The 16604-nt window shown below is 46.0% G+C and overlaps 1 protein-coding gene across 1 annotated transcript in view; it reads right to left on the reverse strand.

Annotated features, from left to right (window-relative positions):
• Window positions 1-5819: 5819 nt before the first annotated feature.
• The window catches only part of Tmem214 (Transmembrane protein 214), a 47439-nt gene continuing 36654 nt past the window's right edge, over window positions 5820-16604 (reverse strand). Inside the window, exons 8-12 of the mRNA XM_037415426.2 lie at window positions 12963-13089; window positions 12065-12161; window positions 10566-10734; window positions 7348-7499; window positions 5820-6473 (exon numbers count right to left, since the gene is read on the reverse strand). Coding sequence (XP_037271323.2) covers window positions 6356-6473; window positions 7348-7499; window positions 10566-10734; window positions 12065-12161; window positions 12963-13089 — 663 coding nt within the window. The 3' untranslated portion in view covers window positions 5820-6355. The remainder of the gene's footprint in view (window positions 6474-7347; window positions 7500-10565; window positions 10735-12064; window positions 12162-12962; window positions 13090-16604) is intronic.

A 16604-nucleotide genomic window follows, 5' to 3' on the forward strand; every position in this document is an offset into this window, starting at 1 on the left:
GCCGCCACGGGGGGAGAAAGAAGAAGATGAAATAAACAAGATGTCTCCGTTTATGCTGTGCTATTCATTATGCACGATGTAACATATTTTGGCCAAAATATGTTACATCGTGCATAATGAATAGCACAGCATAAACGGAGACATCTTGTTTATTTCATCTTCTTCTTTCTCCCCCCGTGGCGGCCACCGAGCGCGTGCCACCGCACAGCGCTGTAGTCGGTAGCGACGCCTTATACCACAGTCTTCGCACGGGTCGACCGTCCCGTTGAGCATGTCGTTCACCAGTCGGCTCTCCCACCGGCACGACTCGGTGTCGCAGTCCACGGACGTCACGTCCCCGTCGGGCATGCTAGCGTCACCGTAGCCGGCGAGACGGAAAGACCTTTTGCCCGTGGACATAGTCCGCGGGAGTGCCGTGACGAGATCACCCGTTGCCTCTTCTTCCTTTTTCGCCCCATCGGCACCGATCCGTTCCTTCTTCCCTCCGTTGTCTCCCGCCGGACGCAACGATTCGTTGTCACCGTCATCGTGGTGTCGGTCACTGCCTCTCGGAATCACCAGGATGGCCACGATAACGAAGAAGGACACGATCAGCACGGATACGAATCCGAAGACTACGGGTGGCACGTTCTTCTGCTCCTCTTTGAGGCTTCTTCTGGTCCTGGACGAATATTCGAAATCTCCTGGTTCGCTGGAGGACGCAGCTGCACCGTGGAAAAGCCCTGCGGTGTTCTCGAGACTCTCTTCCGACTCGTCATCGCGGTCTTCGGAGCTTTCCTCGCTCTTAAGGTCCTTCGACTCCGCTGTCGTTACTAGGTTCTTCGTGTTCTCGATTGATGAAATCTTGTTTTCGATTGGCGAAGTCTTCTTGCTCTCGACTGATGGACTCTTCTTGTTCAAGATTGATGGATTCTTTTTGCTTTTTACGGGTGAACGCTTCTTGATCGCTGGCTTCAACGGCACCCTTTTCCTGTCTTCTTTCGGTATTGTGCTTCCGGACCGTGCGGGCAGCGGATCGCTTGACGAGTAAACAGTCTTGGCGGCTTGAAGCTTTTCCACTGGCTCGTTCGTCGCCTGTGTATCGACAACAGGAACGTTATTGGCGAAACTCATATCGCAGGTTGCGACGCTTTCCATTTGCCCAGCATCACTTTCGGGCAGTGGTCTGTTGTCCAGTTCGGGGAACCGCGGGCAGTTCGGGAACAGCACGTGGTCCAGAGAGCGGTCCGGCATCTTCAAAGGACGTGGACGCAAATAAGAAAGGTGCTTGTGTGTCCTTTCAGCCATTTTGGGTGAGACCCCACCTTGACTACGGAACTCAGTCCTGGCTAATAGCTCCGATGAGTTAGCCAATCACTCAGCTTCGACTTGCAGGCATTCAAAGATAGATGCATCACCTACCCTGACAAAAGAGGCTGCCTTCGCGCACGACGTCTTGCAGCGCCAGACTCGACAGCTATTGAACCGAGATGGAACAATTATCCTGATGAACGTAGCCACCAAAATTGTGACCACACGCGCGGGCTACACCTAAGAACGTGCGGCTACAAACTTCTTTTGCTTCGCTCGGGACAGAGCCCCAAGCGAAGCACCAAATGTGCTTTCGCTCGGGGCTCTGTCCCTGGGCTACAGTGACGGGGAGGTTGCCGATGCCTTGCAGGAGTTTATTAAATGTTCAAAGGGATTTAAATCGTAGGGCGATCTTATACTCCATTTTCTAAATTGCGGTTTAAATTTCTAATTATTATTTTCTGAATCACGCATCTCAGAGTTACTTATGCATTTACTCATCTATTGGTAGTATTTCCAAGTTTGTTACATTATTACTTCTTTCATTATTACCTAGACGGCGTTTAATCAAATAATTAGGAATTTCTTCTGAAAAATACCTGGTTCTTAGCCTGGGTGCGTGCCACTGTCCAAGGTTCCACTCTCCTCTACTCAGTCTAACACGACAACAGCGGGCAAGTAGTACTCGCTGTTTAGCCTATCGGCGCACCATAAACAAGACGTCAAAGAAGACACATAAAGGGTGCCGACTTTGAACAGCTGAAGACAGTGAGCTAACGAATCGGTTTTACAAGCCACGCACCGTCCGATGCATGGCCTATGGCTCGGAGTGGGTTGCGCCAAGATATTGTTGAGGGACCACCCAACCTGTGTGCGCGGTGCGCGTGAACTAGAAGCATGCCGTGTAGATGAAGCTTCTCGACAAATGTTGGTAAACAATGTGCCATGTCCAGAGGAAAACAACAACAACAAAAAAGCAACAAGCAATACTTCGCGTGTCGGACGCGACACAACAGAGACAAAAGGCCCGGTGCACGGAGCTCCGGCCGGGAAGAGTCACAGTCGTGAAACCATAATTTGATATGTAAACATCATTATACACTACAGTCACTCTATATTAGCATATACAGTAACCCTATTGTACACTAGAGTTACCATAAGTGTAATCTGCCTTTAGGAATAGCGTAATTCTAGTGTCCCGTAAGATTTTATAAAAATACCCAATTCTTGGCCAAAATCTATAAACGTTGTAGTGGGTGTGAGCCACAGTAGAAAGAGAACAAGAATGAAGCGGTCGGGAAGCGAGTCAACGCCGTCAAGGCCCTCCAAGCTAGCGGGCATCCTGAAACCTAGACCGGGTCTGTTCGAGCCACCGAAGGCCCACCCGAACAAAACGATCAGGTTCAACACGGAGTCGCCGCACGTCGAGACGCCACCGTCCGAACAAGAGACCGCGGTCAGCGTCGCCGAGTCCTTGGACAACAGTGACGCAAGCGCCAGCAGCGAGTCGTCCTTGTCAAACTCGCAGGAGACCGGAGACGAAGCGCAACAAGCGACCACGCAGCCGCGACACCACGGCGCCGCCGACCGCGTGCTCGCGCTGCCCTCCTGGTTCACCGAGAACGTGAAACGTTGCATCACGACGTTCACGACGCGCGCCGGACCGGCGGGCGGAGACGAGACGTCGAGCGACGGCGATGCCGGAGGCAGACGTCCTCGTCGCCGGAGAGCCGCCACCGAGAGGTACTTGCCTCAGTCGCGGGACGACATGCGCTGGCGCGTGGCGTTGTCGCGATACGCACTGCTCACGCTGCTCGGCGCTGCGGCGCTCCTGTTGGTGATCGCCGCGGTGCACGTCTTGCGCGGCGACGCGCCAAGTCGAGCCGTCGAGCAGCAGGGCGACGCCGGGACTCTGGAGGCCGGCCAGGACGACGAGAGGCCCCGACGGCGCGCCCTGAAGACGAGCGCCCGAGAGGACACCGCGGGACAGGGTTACGAGAACAACGTGGAGGAATCGGACGCCTCGCTTACCGCGACGGATGAACCTCCGAGAACCTACGAGCAGGCCACGTCCGCCGGTGCGGACTCGCAGGTAGACGGTCAACGGTCTTCAACACCAGAACAACGGACTGCACAAAGCGCGCGCGACTGATGTTCTCAAGCGGAGAACCTGCCGTCTAGAAATTGTTAACAATCGCGCGATTCGAGCAGCTTTTGACAAAATAAACATTATAAAGTACCTGCCTCTAACGTAGCCTCCAACCAAACGTACAGATCCGCATCCTTTCAGTGGAGTGCCATAAAATTTTCTAAGCATAACTACGGTGAGGAAACACAGATGTTGCTAGAGGAGACTTAGCAAATCTATCTGACGTGGCAAACTTTTCAGATCGGATAGATAATGAGAGTTCATCGTACGTGGGAGAGAAAACGCCGATCACGTGTGCTCCTACAGTGAACTACACGACGCTGACACGTAGTACGCCTTCACTTATGCTCAACTCAGGAAGAAAGAAAAAAAAAAAACTTTTCCCCTAAAACATTGATTGCCCTTCGCCTAAGCTTGTCGCTGCCACCACATCGGAGTTAAACGCACACGCGCCCCATTAATAAATGAACGAGTGAAGGGGCCTTCTCTGCATAAGGTTTCATGAAGCAGAGAAGACTGCTTTCAGTAAGGCACTCTTCAAACTTTATATTAAAAAAAATGACGAAACGTGCTGAAATGCAGTGCTTTTCAACGAAAATGGGATGCATATCTCGCCAGTTATAAGTTTACTACACCAAATTACGCTGTAGAATTCTGAAACTGAATTGACTGAAGCTGGACTCAAGGCTTCCCCATTGTGCATGTTTTGCACTGAAATCGAAACTATAGAACATTAAAAAATTTATTCTGTCGTCGCTATTTTAATCAGTAAAAGACATTCCTAGAATCCCCATTTCAGTAGTTATAATTAGCAGTAAATGCTCCAGTAACTATCATTTGGCGGCACCACATGCATGCCTGCTTTACTGTGTTTGAATACATAAAAATAATAAGATTACCGCGCAAGTCTCTTTTTATTTATTCCTATTCTTGCCATGAAGTCCCTCACTATTTCTGTCAGGAAGCTTAGATAGTCGGACCGCTTGTTGAGGAAGCACTTTCATTTATTCGATGTTTTATTCTTAAACTGAATTCCCAGCTTGGTTTACTTTCACAGACCTTTAAAGGGGCCCTGCAACACTTTTTGAGCATGGTGGGTAGTAGAGGCTCCCGAGAACACGCGAGCCAAAAGCGCAGCGCGCGTCGTGGAACTCACAAAAAAAATTTATCAAATTTGGCAAAATATTGCGTTCTCTTCCCTGGACAAATGACGGAAAACGCTCAAAAATCACTCGTAAAATGCCCATCTATCAGCCGCTGGCTGATTTGAACATGACGCGCTCGGTCGTTACAGAGATTGCCGCGGGAGGCCACCACTTGTCCACACATGCCCGCACGATCGCACTGAAAAAGCCGCGTATTCGAAAAAAATAAAGTGCTCAAGGCCACGAGGCGCCATGACGTTTTTTGTGTGCCCCTCACAACCCTCCCTGCTTAGCTTCCAGCGCTTTCGCTGGGACGAGAGAAGAGGGAATGAGATTGTAGCGTGCGACAAATCTTTGTAACTCCACTCGGATGTATTCTTAAAATTTTTGCGGCGTTAAATTCGTGAGGCAATAAGCTCTTCGACTGAATTAATTCCATGGTTACTCAAAAAAGTGTTCCAGGGCCCCTTTCATTAAGCATCCTGCCGGCGCTTTTTGGCCAATCCACCTCTGTGGGTGAGCGCCATCGATACGAGGTCACCATCACGTGTCTGCAGAGTATTATTTTTAAACATCAACGCAACGATTTCTCTCAGACACGGCCGGGTGGATATCTAGTGCTCAGCAATGTTATGACAGGTGCTACTCAGCAGTTGCAGTGCTCGGCTACTGACGTGAAAGACATGGGCTCGACCCCCGGTTGCATTTAAATGTAGGCGTAATGCTACATGCCCGTGTTATGCATAGCTTCACTGCACGTTAATGGTGCAAATCACCCGGAGCACCCTATTATGGCATCTTCCATAGACTGTGTCATTTTTGGATATCATTAAAAAGAAGACTAACTATAATGGTTGGTGTTTACCTTCAAAATAAAAAAAAAAAAGACCGTGAAGACCCAGACCGAGCTTGGATGGCAGTTGACGAAGTGGACCATCTGGTTGATATGACTGCGACCCTGAGAGTAATACGAAATGTGGATACTTTCGGGCCTGGAACCTTTTCTGAGCATTGTCAGAAAACGCAGCCAATCGTCAGTCGAGGCTCTCGAGAACACGCGTGCCATATCTTATAGCACAGCATGCGGCCTGGAATTTCGATACATTCTCAAAACTCAACTGTGCAGCGACGGTGCTGCTACCTAAAGCCTGATCTTGCCACGAGTAACAAAAGTTAGTTCTGCAGGACAGGGACCACACTTTTTGCAAGCTGAAGGCACTCACCAGAGACAGGAGGAGCCAACAGAAACATTATTTATTAGAACACTGCAGGGCACCACCAAAAGAGAGAACGTCAAAGAAAATGGGTGCACAGCTAAAACTGACACTCTGCTTCTGTGGTGCACGTGTGACCAAAAGAAGCCAGGTCAGCTAAACTGCGCTGGATGGTGCTTGCGTGACGCGCTTCTGTCATGCAACGCTTGGCCACGCAGTTGACAAACACATACCTCCTCAACCTCAACAAATCAGTTTCAACATGGCTTTCGCTTGGTCCCCAACACCCCCATCAACCACAGCCATCTCTCTCGTTCTCCACGCCGTACAGAGTCGCCGTGTGTCAGATCATCCCATTAAACACAGTGCATGAAGGGTCATCACACACAGCACACTGCAATGTCCCTCTGGGCATGCCACCAGTGCAGAGCAATGGAAGCAGCTCCCATTGTCAGCGTGTTGGTTAAAATTCACTGGCAGCATGTCCCAACAGCCTAGACCGTGCTAGGGGACACCAAGTTCCAAAAACGTCATGGGGAGCAGCAGGGGTGCTGAGGTCACTGGGCCGAGCCAAGCCGATCCCAAAGCCAGTGGAGGGCCACCTGAGCCTGCTTCTGCATGGCTGTTGCCAACTCTACTGCCTGACTTTGCAATTTTTCCGGTGACCACGATCCCCTGCAAAGTTTAGTTCGATCAAGGAATATCCCATGAGCAGTGATAACAACCTAAAGACACTAAAAAGACATGAAAAAGAAAAGTTGTGAGCAACACAAGAGGGACCATTCAGTTTGTACAGAATGAGTATTTCTGACCAGTGAATAGGTGTAGCAGTTGTATAACCATGTAGCTTGCTACACAATCAGACAGGCCTGGCCTACAATGTACAGTAAACTTGTGATAATTCGAACTCTGATAATTCATACTTTCGGTTATTTCAAACAAAACTAAATTTTTGGGGTTGGCCCTCTATTCTTTCAATGTATTTAAAAGCCTGTTAATTCAAACTGCATCATTTCAAATCAAACTGCATCATACCAAAAATATCTGCTGCTTTCACACTACTATTTAAAAATTTGCGTGCTTATATAATCCTAACAGTCTTAAAAGTGAAAATAAGCACCTCAGGCCTTCAAGGAAAAAAGCTTTGCTAGTAAACGAATGCTTGAGACAAAGCGCACGGACGGTAAACCGTTACGCTTCACAACTGGTATAGAGAGCTTTTTGTTGAAGGCACATACCTACAGCAAAAAACAGTTGGCAATTCACAATTTCTTTAAAAAGTCTGATCTGCAGTAAATGGCCAATAAACTTGTCGACCTTACACCTCTGCTTTCTGTTCATTGCGTGCCCTTAGAGTTTAAAAATACTTCATAATCTTTATTATGTGATAAAATCAATGCCTAATCATAATGTGTGGTTTCACCTCACCCAGAGTCATCTACCTGAGAACTTCTGATAATCCAAACTTCTTAATAATTCCAACAAAATCCAGAGGTCCCTTCGAGTTTAAATTAACAAGAAACGACCTTATATGTCACGCTTAACTCACGTGAGCAAGTTGTCCGTTAGCCACATGGCCGCGATGCGGGCACCGTTGACCACGTGCTCTAGCACCCAGCCCCCAGCACTGCCCACCACTCTCCACGTCTCGTGTGCCGCTCCTAGAACACTTGCCATGCACAGTGGAACCCAATCGTTGCCCTGTTAGGATGAAAATGCATGAACATCAGCGTTCAGTTACATAGACTGCGAAAAAAGCGCTTAGCAGTTGTGTACACAATTGACTGCGGCTAACACAGGTACCCGAGATTTTAAGGCGACATTAAAAGGGCACTACAGAAATTTCCAAACTTCCGAGAGCTTCTTTTGTGCCCCCCCCCCCCCCCCCGTTCAAGAAAATGCTTGGTAGAGAAAATACCTCTTCATGTCTAGATATAGAGCAATCTATGCTGCCCAACAGTAAGCATGAAATTCTGACACTGTATAGTATATTGCCATCACTCTTTACTGCCCGACAGCAGAAACTACGGTTTCTTGTGCAAAACACATCAAGCATGCATCAACATCACATGAATATGCCATCTTCTCTAGCGGATAAAATGAGTTTTGCGAGCGAGCAAAGCATTAAAATGTAACGAAGCCACTTGAACACAAGTGCATGGGCAGGACAAAGGAGGGCAGAAACTGAACTATTTGGAACCATGTGATTATTCATTCATTCATTGATCTTTATTACATAAGGGGTAGATTAACATACAACTGATAGTGTTGTGACAATGGTCAATGTGAAGTTACATTATTATTATAACTAAATATATTATTAATATTAATTTAATGTTAATATTTCTTATAAATTTAACTAACAGACAACACTCAATGTACATTTCATGTAGCAAACAATGACAGGTTGTCAAAAATGTGCTGTAAAAGGAGCTACAATTTAATATACTAGTATTTGTGACAGAAGTCAAATCAAACCGGAAAAGCTGAGCGCCACATTTTAGAAGTAACCATAGTCCCAACAACTGTTGCCAAATAAGCAGTAGATGATCCGCATGAGATAAAATCAATCGTGCTCATTTTCACATTTCAACACATTAACCTGCATGTCTGGCTGAAAAAAAACAAAAAAAAAACAGGTAAATGAGCTATATGCTCAATGTGTCGGTTCTTTTCGTGCAAATGAGATCAGAGCCGATAATGCTGAGTAGTGACACATTCGGATCATAGTGCACTGATTTTCTGCAGTTTCTTAAAGACTTACGAGTCGGTAAATAGTAAAAGAGCATTATTCTCATTCTCTCAGTCTCACAAAGATTACTAGTTGGAGCAGTATAGAGCAGCAATTCTCTTTTGGAGCGATTTGGAGCAATCGGAGCAGACCGCTGTATCTTCCCAAGACGTATTAGAGCAAAATAAAAAACCGAAGAACACGTCTTGGTAGCTTTAACACGATAGCGGTAGAGAGCTCGTGCTGCAGAAATTCTGCCGCCAGCGTCGGCACCGTTGGTTGTGGGCGAAAAATCGAGAAAGAAGCAAATACAGTCGACTCCCGATAATTCGAAGTCGCTTAATTGGAATTATCGATTAATTGGAAGTGGAGTAGGGGTCCCGTTAGTTTTACATGCAGTTCAACAGGAAGAAATTCTCGGTAATTGGAAGCTAGAGGTCTAAAATTTCAGTTAATTCGAATTTATTTTCAATCGAATTCCTGGAGGAAATCGTAATGTTTGTTAAATTTCCTATTTTCGACGTGCTAAACAACAATGCGTGTGCGACCGGCATCCAAGGGCATCGCAGTTGACCACAGCGCCGCAGCTCAAAGCGTCAGCTGATGGCATCGCAATTGCATGCAGCGCCCCAGATCACGAAGCGGCTGCTCCGGCGGTTCCGGTTCCAGGCCTCATTGTTCATCTCGTTACAGTCTTGTGCGGACTCAGCGTTTCCACGTGCGACAAAGCTCCACGTGCATTTACTATGGCAACTCGCGGGCCTTATCAGACGTTTGACTTGGCGTCTTGTACAGTGGGGGAAGAAGACACAAGTGAGCTTGAGGTTGATGGTCCCCTGCCAGCTCTCAGCGACGTCCCTTTCGAGGAGTACATTGCCACTGACAGTTCGGTAGAAACGTGCGGTACACTGTCGGATGCTGAGATCGTGGAGATGGTTCGGCCCAGCTAGCCTAGTCACGAAACTGAGCTTGACGACGCTGACGCCGCAAGTGAGCCACTACTGTGGGCTGCTGATCTAGCCGCAGGCCTTGCTCTCGCGCAGCGGTTTTCCACTGCTGAGAGCAACGCCGAGGAACCACTCGGGCACATATACAGCCTGCAGGACTTGCTTTCTGCTGCAAAATTTAGCAAACAGAAGCAAACGGCAATCACAGATTTTTTCTCATAAACTGCTTTAAAATAAATGTATTTTTTGTTCATTGTGGGCTATTGGAATTCTGCTTATTTCGAAGTTTTTCGCAGTTCCCGTGAACTTCGTACTAACGAGAGTCGGCTGTAATTTAAAGAATAAAATTTTTGATCTTATTGAGGATAAAACCCGGGCCGTTTACGTGACAAGCAGGTGTCTTACCACAAAGCTGCGTCGTTACTTGCAGCTGCTTCGAGAAAAAAACACTACATAAATGACATGTAGTGGAAGGAGTCTCCCTAACGCATTGTGTTCGACAGGTGTCACGACGGAAACGAGCCCATTTGGCAATTTGTAGGCGCATTTGGGAGGCCATCAAACTACGTCGAAAAAGGTCGGGATAGTGCAGCCATCGCCGATAAAAACACACAGGAACTTTCAAACAGCTCTAAAAGTGAATAACTATGTCCATCTAGCGGAAAACATATCATGCTTTTCCAAAGGCGTTGATCAAGCAAACAGCAAGCACTAGATAATGTGCTGCCATCTGTGAGGCATGGTGAGACTCTTTATGGCGAGCGTGTGGCGTATATCTTGGAAACTATGCGATTCTTGCTTTAGATCAAAAACCTGTATCTACCATTCATGTGTGTGCTGGTACAATCTACTGTGCGTGTGTGTGTGCACACGTGTGCAGGTGTAACAAAACATATTAATAAGTATGCATTTAGCGGTTGAAAGGCACACTAGGGGCCGGATTTCGCTATCACGTTCAACTTTTAAAAGCGAAGCTTAAGGGTCCTCCAATTTTTTCTTTTTGTGTCTCTCGGTTTTCATTTTGCACTAATATGACTGAGCCAGACTGCGTACAGAGGGGAATAAAAATTCAAGAGCGGCCGCACTCACCCAGAGAAGCAGACTATGTGTGTGGACAAGTAGTTGCGAGCGGAACGGCTCGCTGGCCGTCCACGCTGTAGCGGTCAGCTCTGCAAGCTGCTCCCACGCAGCCTCCAGAGGAGGTCCGAGACGACGGCTAGCTTCCGCATACCACACTGGCAACTTCTCGGCGGCCCACCTGCAAAAAAAAAAAGCACGCAAAAAAGCATTTCTTCATCATATAAATAGGTACGAGACGTGTAAAACAGAAACAGTAGTTCCCTGCTGGGGATTTGTCAGACACAGAAACTCTCATTAAATCGAACCAGGAGGGATCCGGAAAAACTGTTCCCATTAAACAGTAGTTCTGTTCACTGACAGGTGAACAAGAGGCTAGAATCGAATTGAATTTATTTCACCAGGAGACCAGGTGAAAAAGCTGCTTTCAGCAGCTTGAGAGGAACCTGGCCACCTCACACACTGAGCAGTTACAGGAGTTGAAGTAGAAGCATGCCATATACACTCAAACCTCGTTATAGCAAAACCAGATATAGCAAAATATTGGTTATAACAAAATAAATAAAGAATAGTGTTTCAATATATATAGTGTTAAAAATAAACCCTTATAACAAATTTTCGAATATAACAAACTTATTTTCATGTAAGATGCCAGTTTGTTATAATGAGGTTTGAGTGTACATAATGCATGAACATAACAGTGAAAACAATGAACAACCGTGGTAAGGAATATTGAACAAGGGTATTATGCAAACATTTGAAAAACTAAGAAAAATATAGCCAGTGATAAAGACATCAAAAAACAATAAACAGGTGAACCTATATGAACCTATGGCAGCGCAAGCAATCACAAATATGTCACGTGGTCTTTCTAGCGACAGAGTTCAAGTACGAAACCAGTCATGTTGGCGGCAGTTGTTCCATTTAAGCAGCCGTTCTGTTCAAGGGAGTTTTGTTTACTGAATGTCTACATAAGGTAACCAACATATGTTCCACACAACCTCATAAAAACAACAGACAATGAAGCTACGGAAGGCATAGAAGACAGTGTATGTTTCAACTAATATGCTAATTATAACATAAATGAACAGGAATCAAAGTGCATGACAAATTAATTTTCCACATGTAGGGAGTGAACCTACACTTTTCGGAATACCTGCAACCTAATGGTTTCACTAGGTCACATCTAACGCAAGAATTGAGCCCTCAATCAACCTACCCCTCTGTCATTCCAACACATGGCACCATGAAATGTAATATTAGCCATGCTATCAGTTAGCCAATCCGATTCTAGCAAATAGTACCAAACACTGTCATTGTTCGCTGCTTTTAATAAATCAAGGAAAATTATGCTAATGCATGTCTTTGCACTGTTCTTCCTTATGCTGTCTCTCTTATACACACAGTTTCTTCTGCATGTTTTCAATTTCAACTCCAGAACCAATCTCCGCAAATTTCTACAGCCTGGCCCAACACTACGCTTCTCTGCTAGGCACTCGAGGGACACTCACGTAGAGCCCTGGTGTAAGTAGACGGCCGCTTCTTTGGAGCCCTTCTGCCATGCTGACAGAACGCCAGTGTCCTTCAGCAACACATGCGTTTGGGAACCTGGACAAAGAACACAATCTCTTCTTATTGGTTCACTCATTTATTGCAATATTTATAAAGCGTGGTGTTGAAATCGAGAGTCCCTCGGAAACCGATCTGGTCGGCATGAAACACGATGAAGGAAAGTATGCACATCGACCAAATAAAAGTTCAAAAGAAACGTTTCCGTAAAAAATTCTGTACAACAGTTGAAATGTCCCTTTTTTTCGACTTTCATTCGGTCTGTGTACTTCCTTTTCTTCAAAGTGTGGTGTTACATTTTTCACAATTCTTCACCTGCGAATGTGCTCACTTATTCTGGAAGAACCAACATCCATTCTATCTTTTTTTCTTTCTCTGCTCTCGTCTTTCATCAGCGGTAAGCATGAAATGCAGGGATTATATGGTTCCGTGCTAATCATCTGTGAAACTCAAAGCGAGAGCTGAGAACTAAAAATTACAGGTCCTGTGTTACCTGCTTATTGCAGTCATTCATGCAACTATTTCAACCCTGTCAAGCATAATAATCAAGATGTTAATACGAGGATGACTCGGCAATTATACATGTTTTTCTATTTTTAATTATTCTTCCTATATAAGCGCTTTTCTTTATTCTCATTTACTACTATATAATCTTCCGTACTACAACTCAGCTTAGTTAATGAAACCTCAGGATACACTTATTTCTACAACATCTTGCAGTAAACGCAGCTTCCAAGCAGAGTGTTTTCTAAGACTGGTGTAAAACCAATATTTACATTGTAATGATCACATTAATAAGCTCCTTTATTACAGCCAATTAAATGTATTAAAAAGACTCACGCTCAAAGCGCCCGCCATGCTGTATCCAAATGTCCCAGAAGATAAGGCCACTGACACTCAACACAAAGGTGGTTAGTAGTAGCCGAACCCACGGGAAGCTCTGGCCACCCATCTTGCGTTCAAGTGCCTGTGTAACAAACAGTCCACTTTTGAAGTAACACTAAAGCAACACTGGGACAACATTAGGACAGCGCTTAAACCTGGCCTGAAATGTTTAATGAAAGCACCAAGCACACTTCATTCATGCGTTTGGCAAGCCTTGCCAAACATACTAATATGCCATAATATGCAAATTTCTCAGTAATAATGAGAAAATATATAACAAAATTATCAAGTATGTTCAATGTCATGCTGTCACATTAATTGATTTTGCTCATATATATGACAATAATATTTAATTCCTTTCTCTAGAGTGCTGCAATGAAGGCTTTTTCACAAGTCCTATTGTTATTCTCTTAGTTGCTTGCATTACATTTCAGCTTTCATGTGCATATTCGGCCATTAATTGCTAATGGCTAAGGTAAGTGGCTAAGGTACTCGGCTGCTGACCCACATGTCGCGGGATCGAATCCTGGCTGTGGTGGCTGCATTTCTGATGGAGACGGAAATGTTGTAGGCCCATGTGCTCAGATTTGGGTGCACGTTAAAGAACCCCAGGTGGTCGAAATTTCTGGAGCCCTCCACTACGGCGTCTCTCATAATCACATGGTGGTTTTGGGCTGTGAACCCTACATATCATATATTACTTGCTATCTCTACCACGTTTGGCATCCATGTACTTACACAAAATATTTTCTGCAACTTGTTTTATCAAAAACCACTTAGCGGGAAGGACCACTCTTGAAGATTGCTGCGGTAGCGGGCCATTGTCATTTTTATTGCTGTATATGACTACTAGTGCATATCATATCTGCCTGTGACACCTTGTTCATTATCTTAGTCCCTTCGGTAACAATTGCTTTTCAATTGACCTTCACGGTAAAAATAACATCAATGAGCTGGTCTATCGACAGCAGAGTCAACTGACTACTCAAGACAATGCCTTGGAAACTACGGTAGAAGCTCTTCTTAAAATGATTGATTGGGCATGTTGGTGATTTATGATGCTTTGAAATATGAGCGTGATATGTGACAAGGACAGCTATGACACAGACAAGCACTTGTCCATGTTTTAGCTGTCCCTCTCTACGTATCCCGCTAGTTTTAACATTGAAGTGTTTTAGGAAGGGGTCCACCAAGGTTTCAGTGACATACTTCTGTCACAGAAAAGACGCCAGAAAAATGACTTTCAGAAGGCAAAGAAAAAAGTTTCATCAACACGAGTCGAATACGCGACCTCTCGATCGGCAAAAACAGTGGCCGGGCATGCTATCCACTGCATCAAAGTCAGATACTTTGAAAACAAGTCTTTTATATCTACCATTGCCCTCTCACAGTTCTCTAGGTGAAGTGTAATGTTGAGTCATGACAGTCGAATTGACAATCAGTTCCTTGAATGCGTCAGTTCTACATGTCTGTCCTATTCGATGCCTTTCCAATAGAAGTGCAATTTCACCTACCCCTTAACACACTGCGAGCTGTCGACCTTACCCAAAGCGCTGGCGTCATAGCGTCTATCCATACCAACAATGGTTCTGCAATGCATAGAGTAACGCACTCGCTTTGCCTGGATGAAACTTCGCGTTCTGCGCTTACACTGGTCAAGAGGGAAGACAAAATGCGCGTTGTACTTCCTTCTAATCAGACAGTGGCATTCAATAACATACTGTGAGTAGGTGACCTCAGCTGTTGTTGGTTCTAGTTCACTATAACCTTAACCCAAGTTTGGCATACAATCAGTTGTGCTCTCCTGGCTGTCGCACCACTTTCTTTGGTTCTGCTTTCACCGTTAACTATTAGAGCTACCACAGGCATCCATGACCGCAAGGGTACCTAAAATGGTTGCTTGGACGAGATGGTACGACATTGTTCACATAATAACAAGCAAGGGTATGTTCCATCATTAATAATGAACGTTAGTCTCGAGATGAACATGCGTTGTTAGGCATCAACATGGAATAATTTACAATAAAGAATGGTGCTTAAATTTAGCTGTAAAACACCAACAGACATTGTATAAGCTCTTTCATATCGATGTGCAGTAAGCACTAAACTACTTCTGTAAGGAGACGTTTTACTTTCGTGTTATACTGGTTCGTAAGATGGAAAGATCAACCATGTTTTTTCAAGCTATTAGAAGCTATTCAACACAATCTCGAAGTTTTAATGAGAAAGAAAACTTCCCTAGATTTTGTGTTGCCGTTCTCTCTACACCAATGCCTCCTTGAATCTATCTAGTGACACAGTTGCTCCAAAGTATGGACGGTCCTATGTTTTTTAGATAGGTGTAGACTCACTAACACTTTGCCGGTGGCCGCCTTTGGCTTGCCGTTTTTAGGACCCCCCCCCCCCCCCCCACACACACACACCAAGGGATGTGATGTTGGAAGGGCTACGAAAGCAAGCTGCTGTTCTGTTTAGACAGTTGACAATTGTTATCCCCATTACGAGCACATAGAGAACAAGTCTCTCTCGTCAACTGACGATGACACCATGAGCGAAAAATACAAAAAAAAAATCGAGAAAGCCCCTACAGATGGTAATGACATGAAGGCAGATGCACAGGACAAAGCCAACTTGTGCCGCCGCACCGCTACAATTGGTTTTCCTGGCACAGGCACACACAGCGAATGGCCTTATTCGTTTGCCCGGGGAAAATGGCAAACAATGAATCTACCCAAAGACGAGAGAGAGAAAAAAAAAAAAACAGTGGCTGCAGCGAAAGAAACACCGGAACGAAGGGCACAGCTACGAGTTTGCTGCGCTTGGCTAGCTGCCACAGAACAATTGCACGGACCGCACTGAGGCGGGGCAGGAAGGAAACGAAAGCAAGACATTTTCCGCACTCCGCGAGAGTTGCACCGCAATCCCGCGGAAGACGCAGTGCATGCACTGCGGAGAAGCATCAACACGCGTCCTCACGGAAAACGGGAGAACTATCGGTTCTCTCATTACGTACTTCGATTCGATCGAGGAAAGCGATACGGCCACCGCAGGGTTCGGCGATTGCGAAAAGTTCGTGTTCGCTTCGCGGCAACGTCGCGAATACTGACCTTTTCCTTATTTTCCTGTAGGCATGCGGCGGCCGCAGCTTCCGAAACTCATCGGGGGGGACGCACAGGGCCAAGAAAAGCGGCGTTTCTCGGCCACTCAACGCCGGCGAACAATCGGAGAAACGCTTCGCGGAGCGTACGACTTCGAACCCCGCACCGAACCTCCCCGCGGTGCCGTTGCAGTGGCCGCTATCGACCACGCACTCGCTTGCCGCTGCAGCCGGCGAGCGGATCACGACGCGCTGGCGCCGAGACGGTGCTGCCATCTGAGAGCGCTTGTTTGTTTACACCACATTTTTACCGCCACATGTTTCAAAACCGTAGTCCATAAAACGCGAGAGTAGTTGCAAGTTCCAGGCGTTTCATCTTCCCTCTATACTGCCAACCTACACCGCGAACTGAACGACTCGACGACACCTATCGATCAAAAAACAAAACAATGCCGTTCAACACAAATTATGGCAAAACAAAGCCCCCGAGATCAACAACA

Source organism: Rhipicephalus microplus, chromosome 9 (genome assembly GCF_043290135.1).
Source record: "Rhipicephalus microplus isolate Deutch F79 chromosome 9, USDA_Rmic, whole genome shotgun sequence".
In the NCBI taxonomy this organism is placed as follows: domain Eukaryota; kingdom Metazoa; phylum Arthropoda; class Arachnida; order Ixodida; family Ixodidae; genus Rhipicephalus; species Rhipicephalus microplus.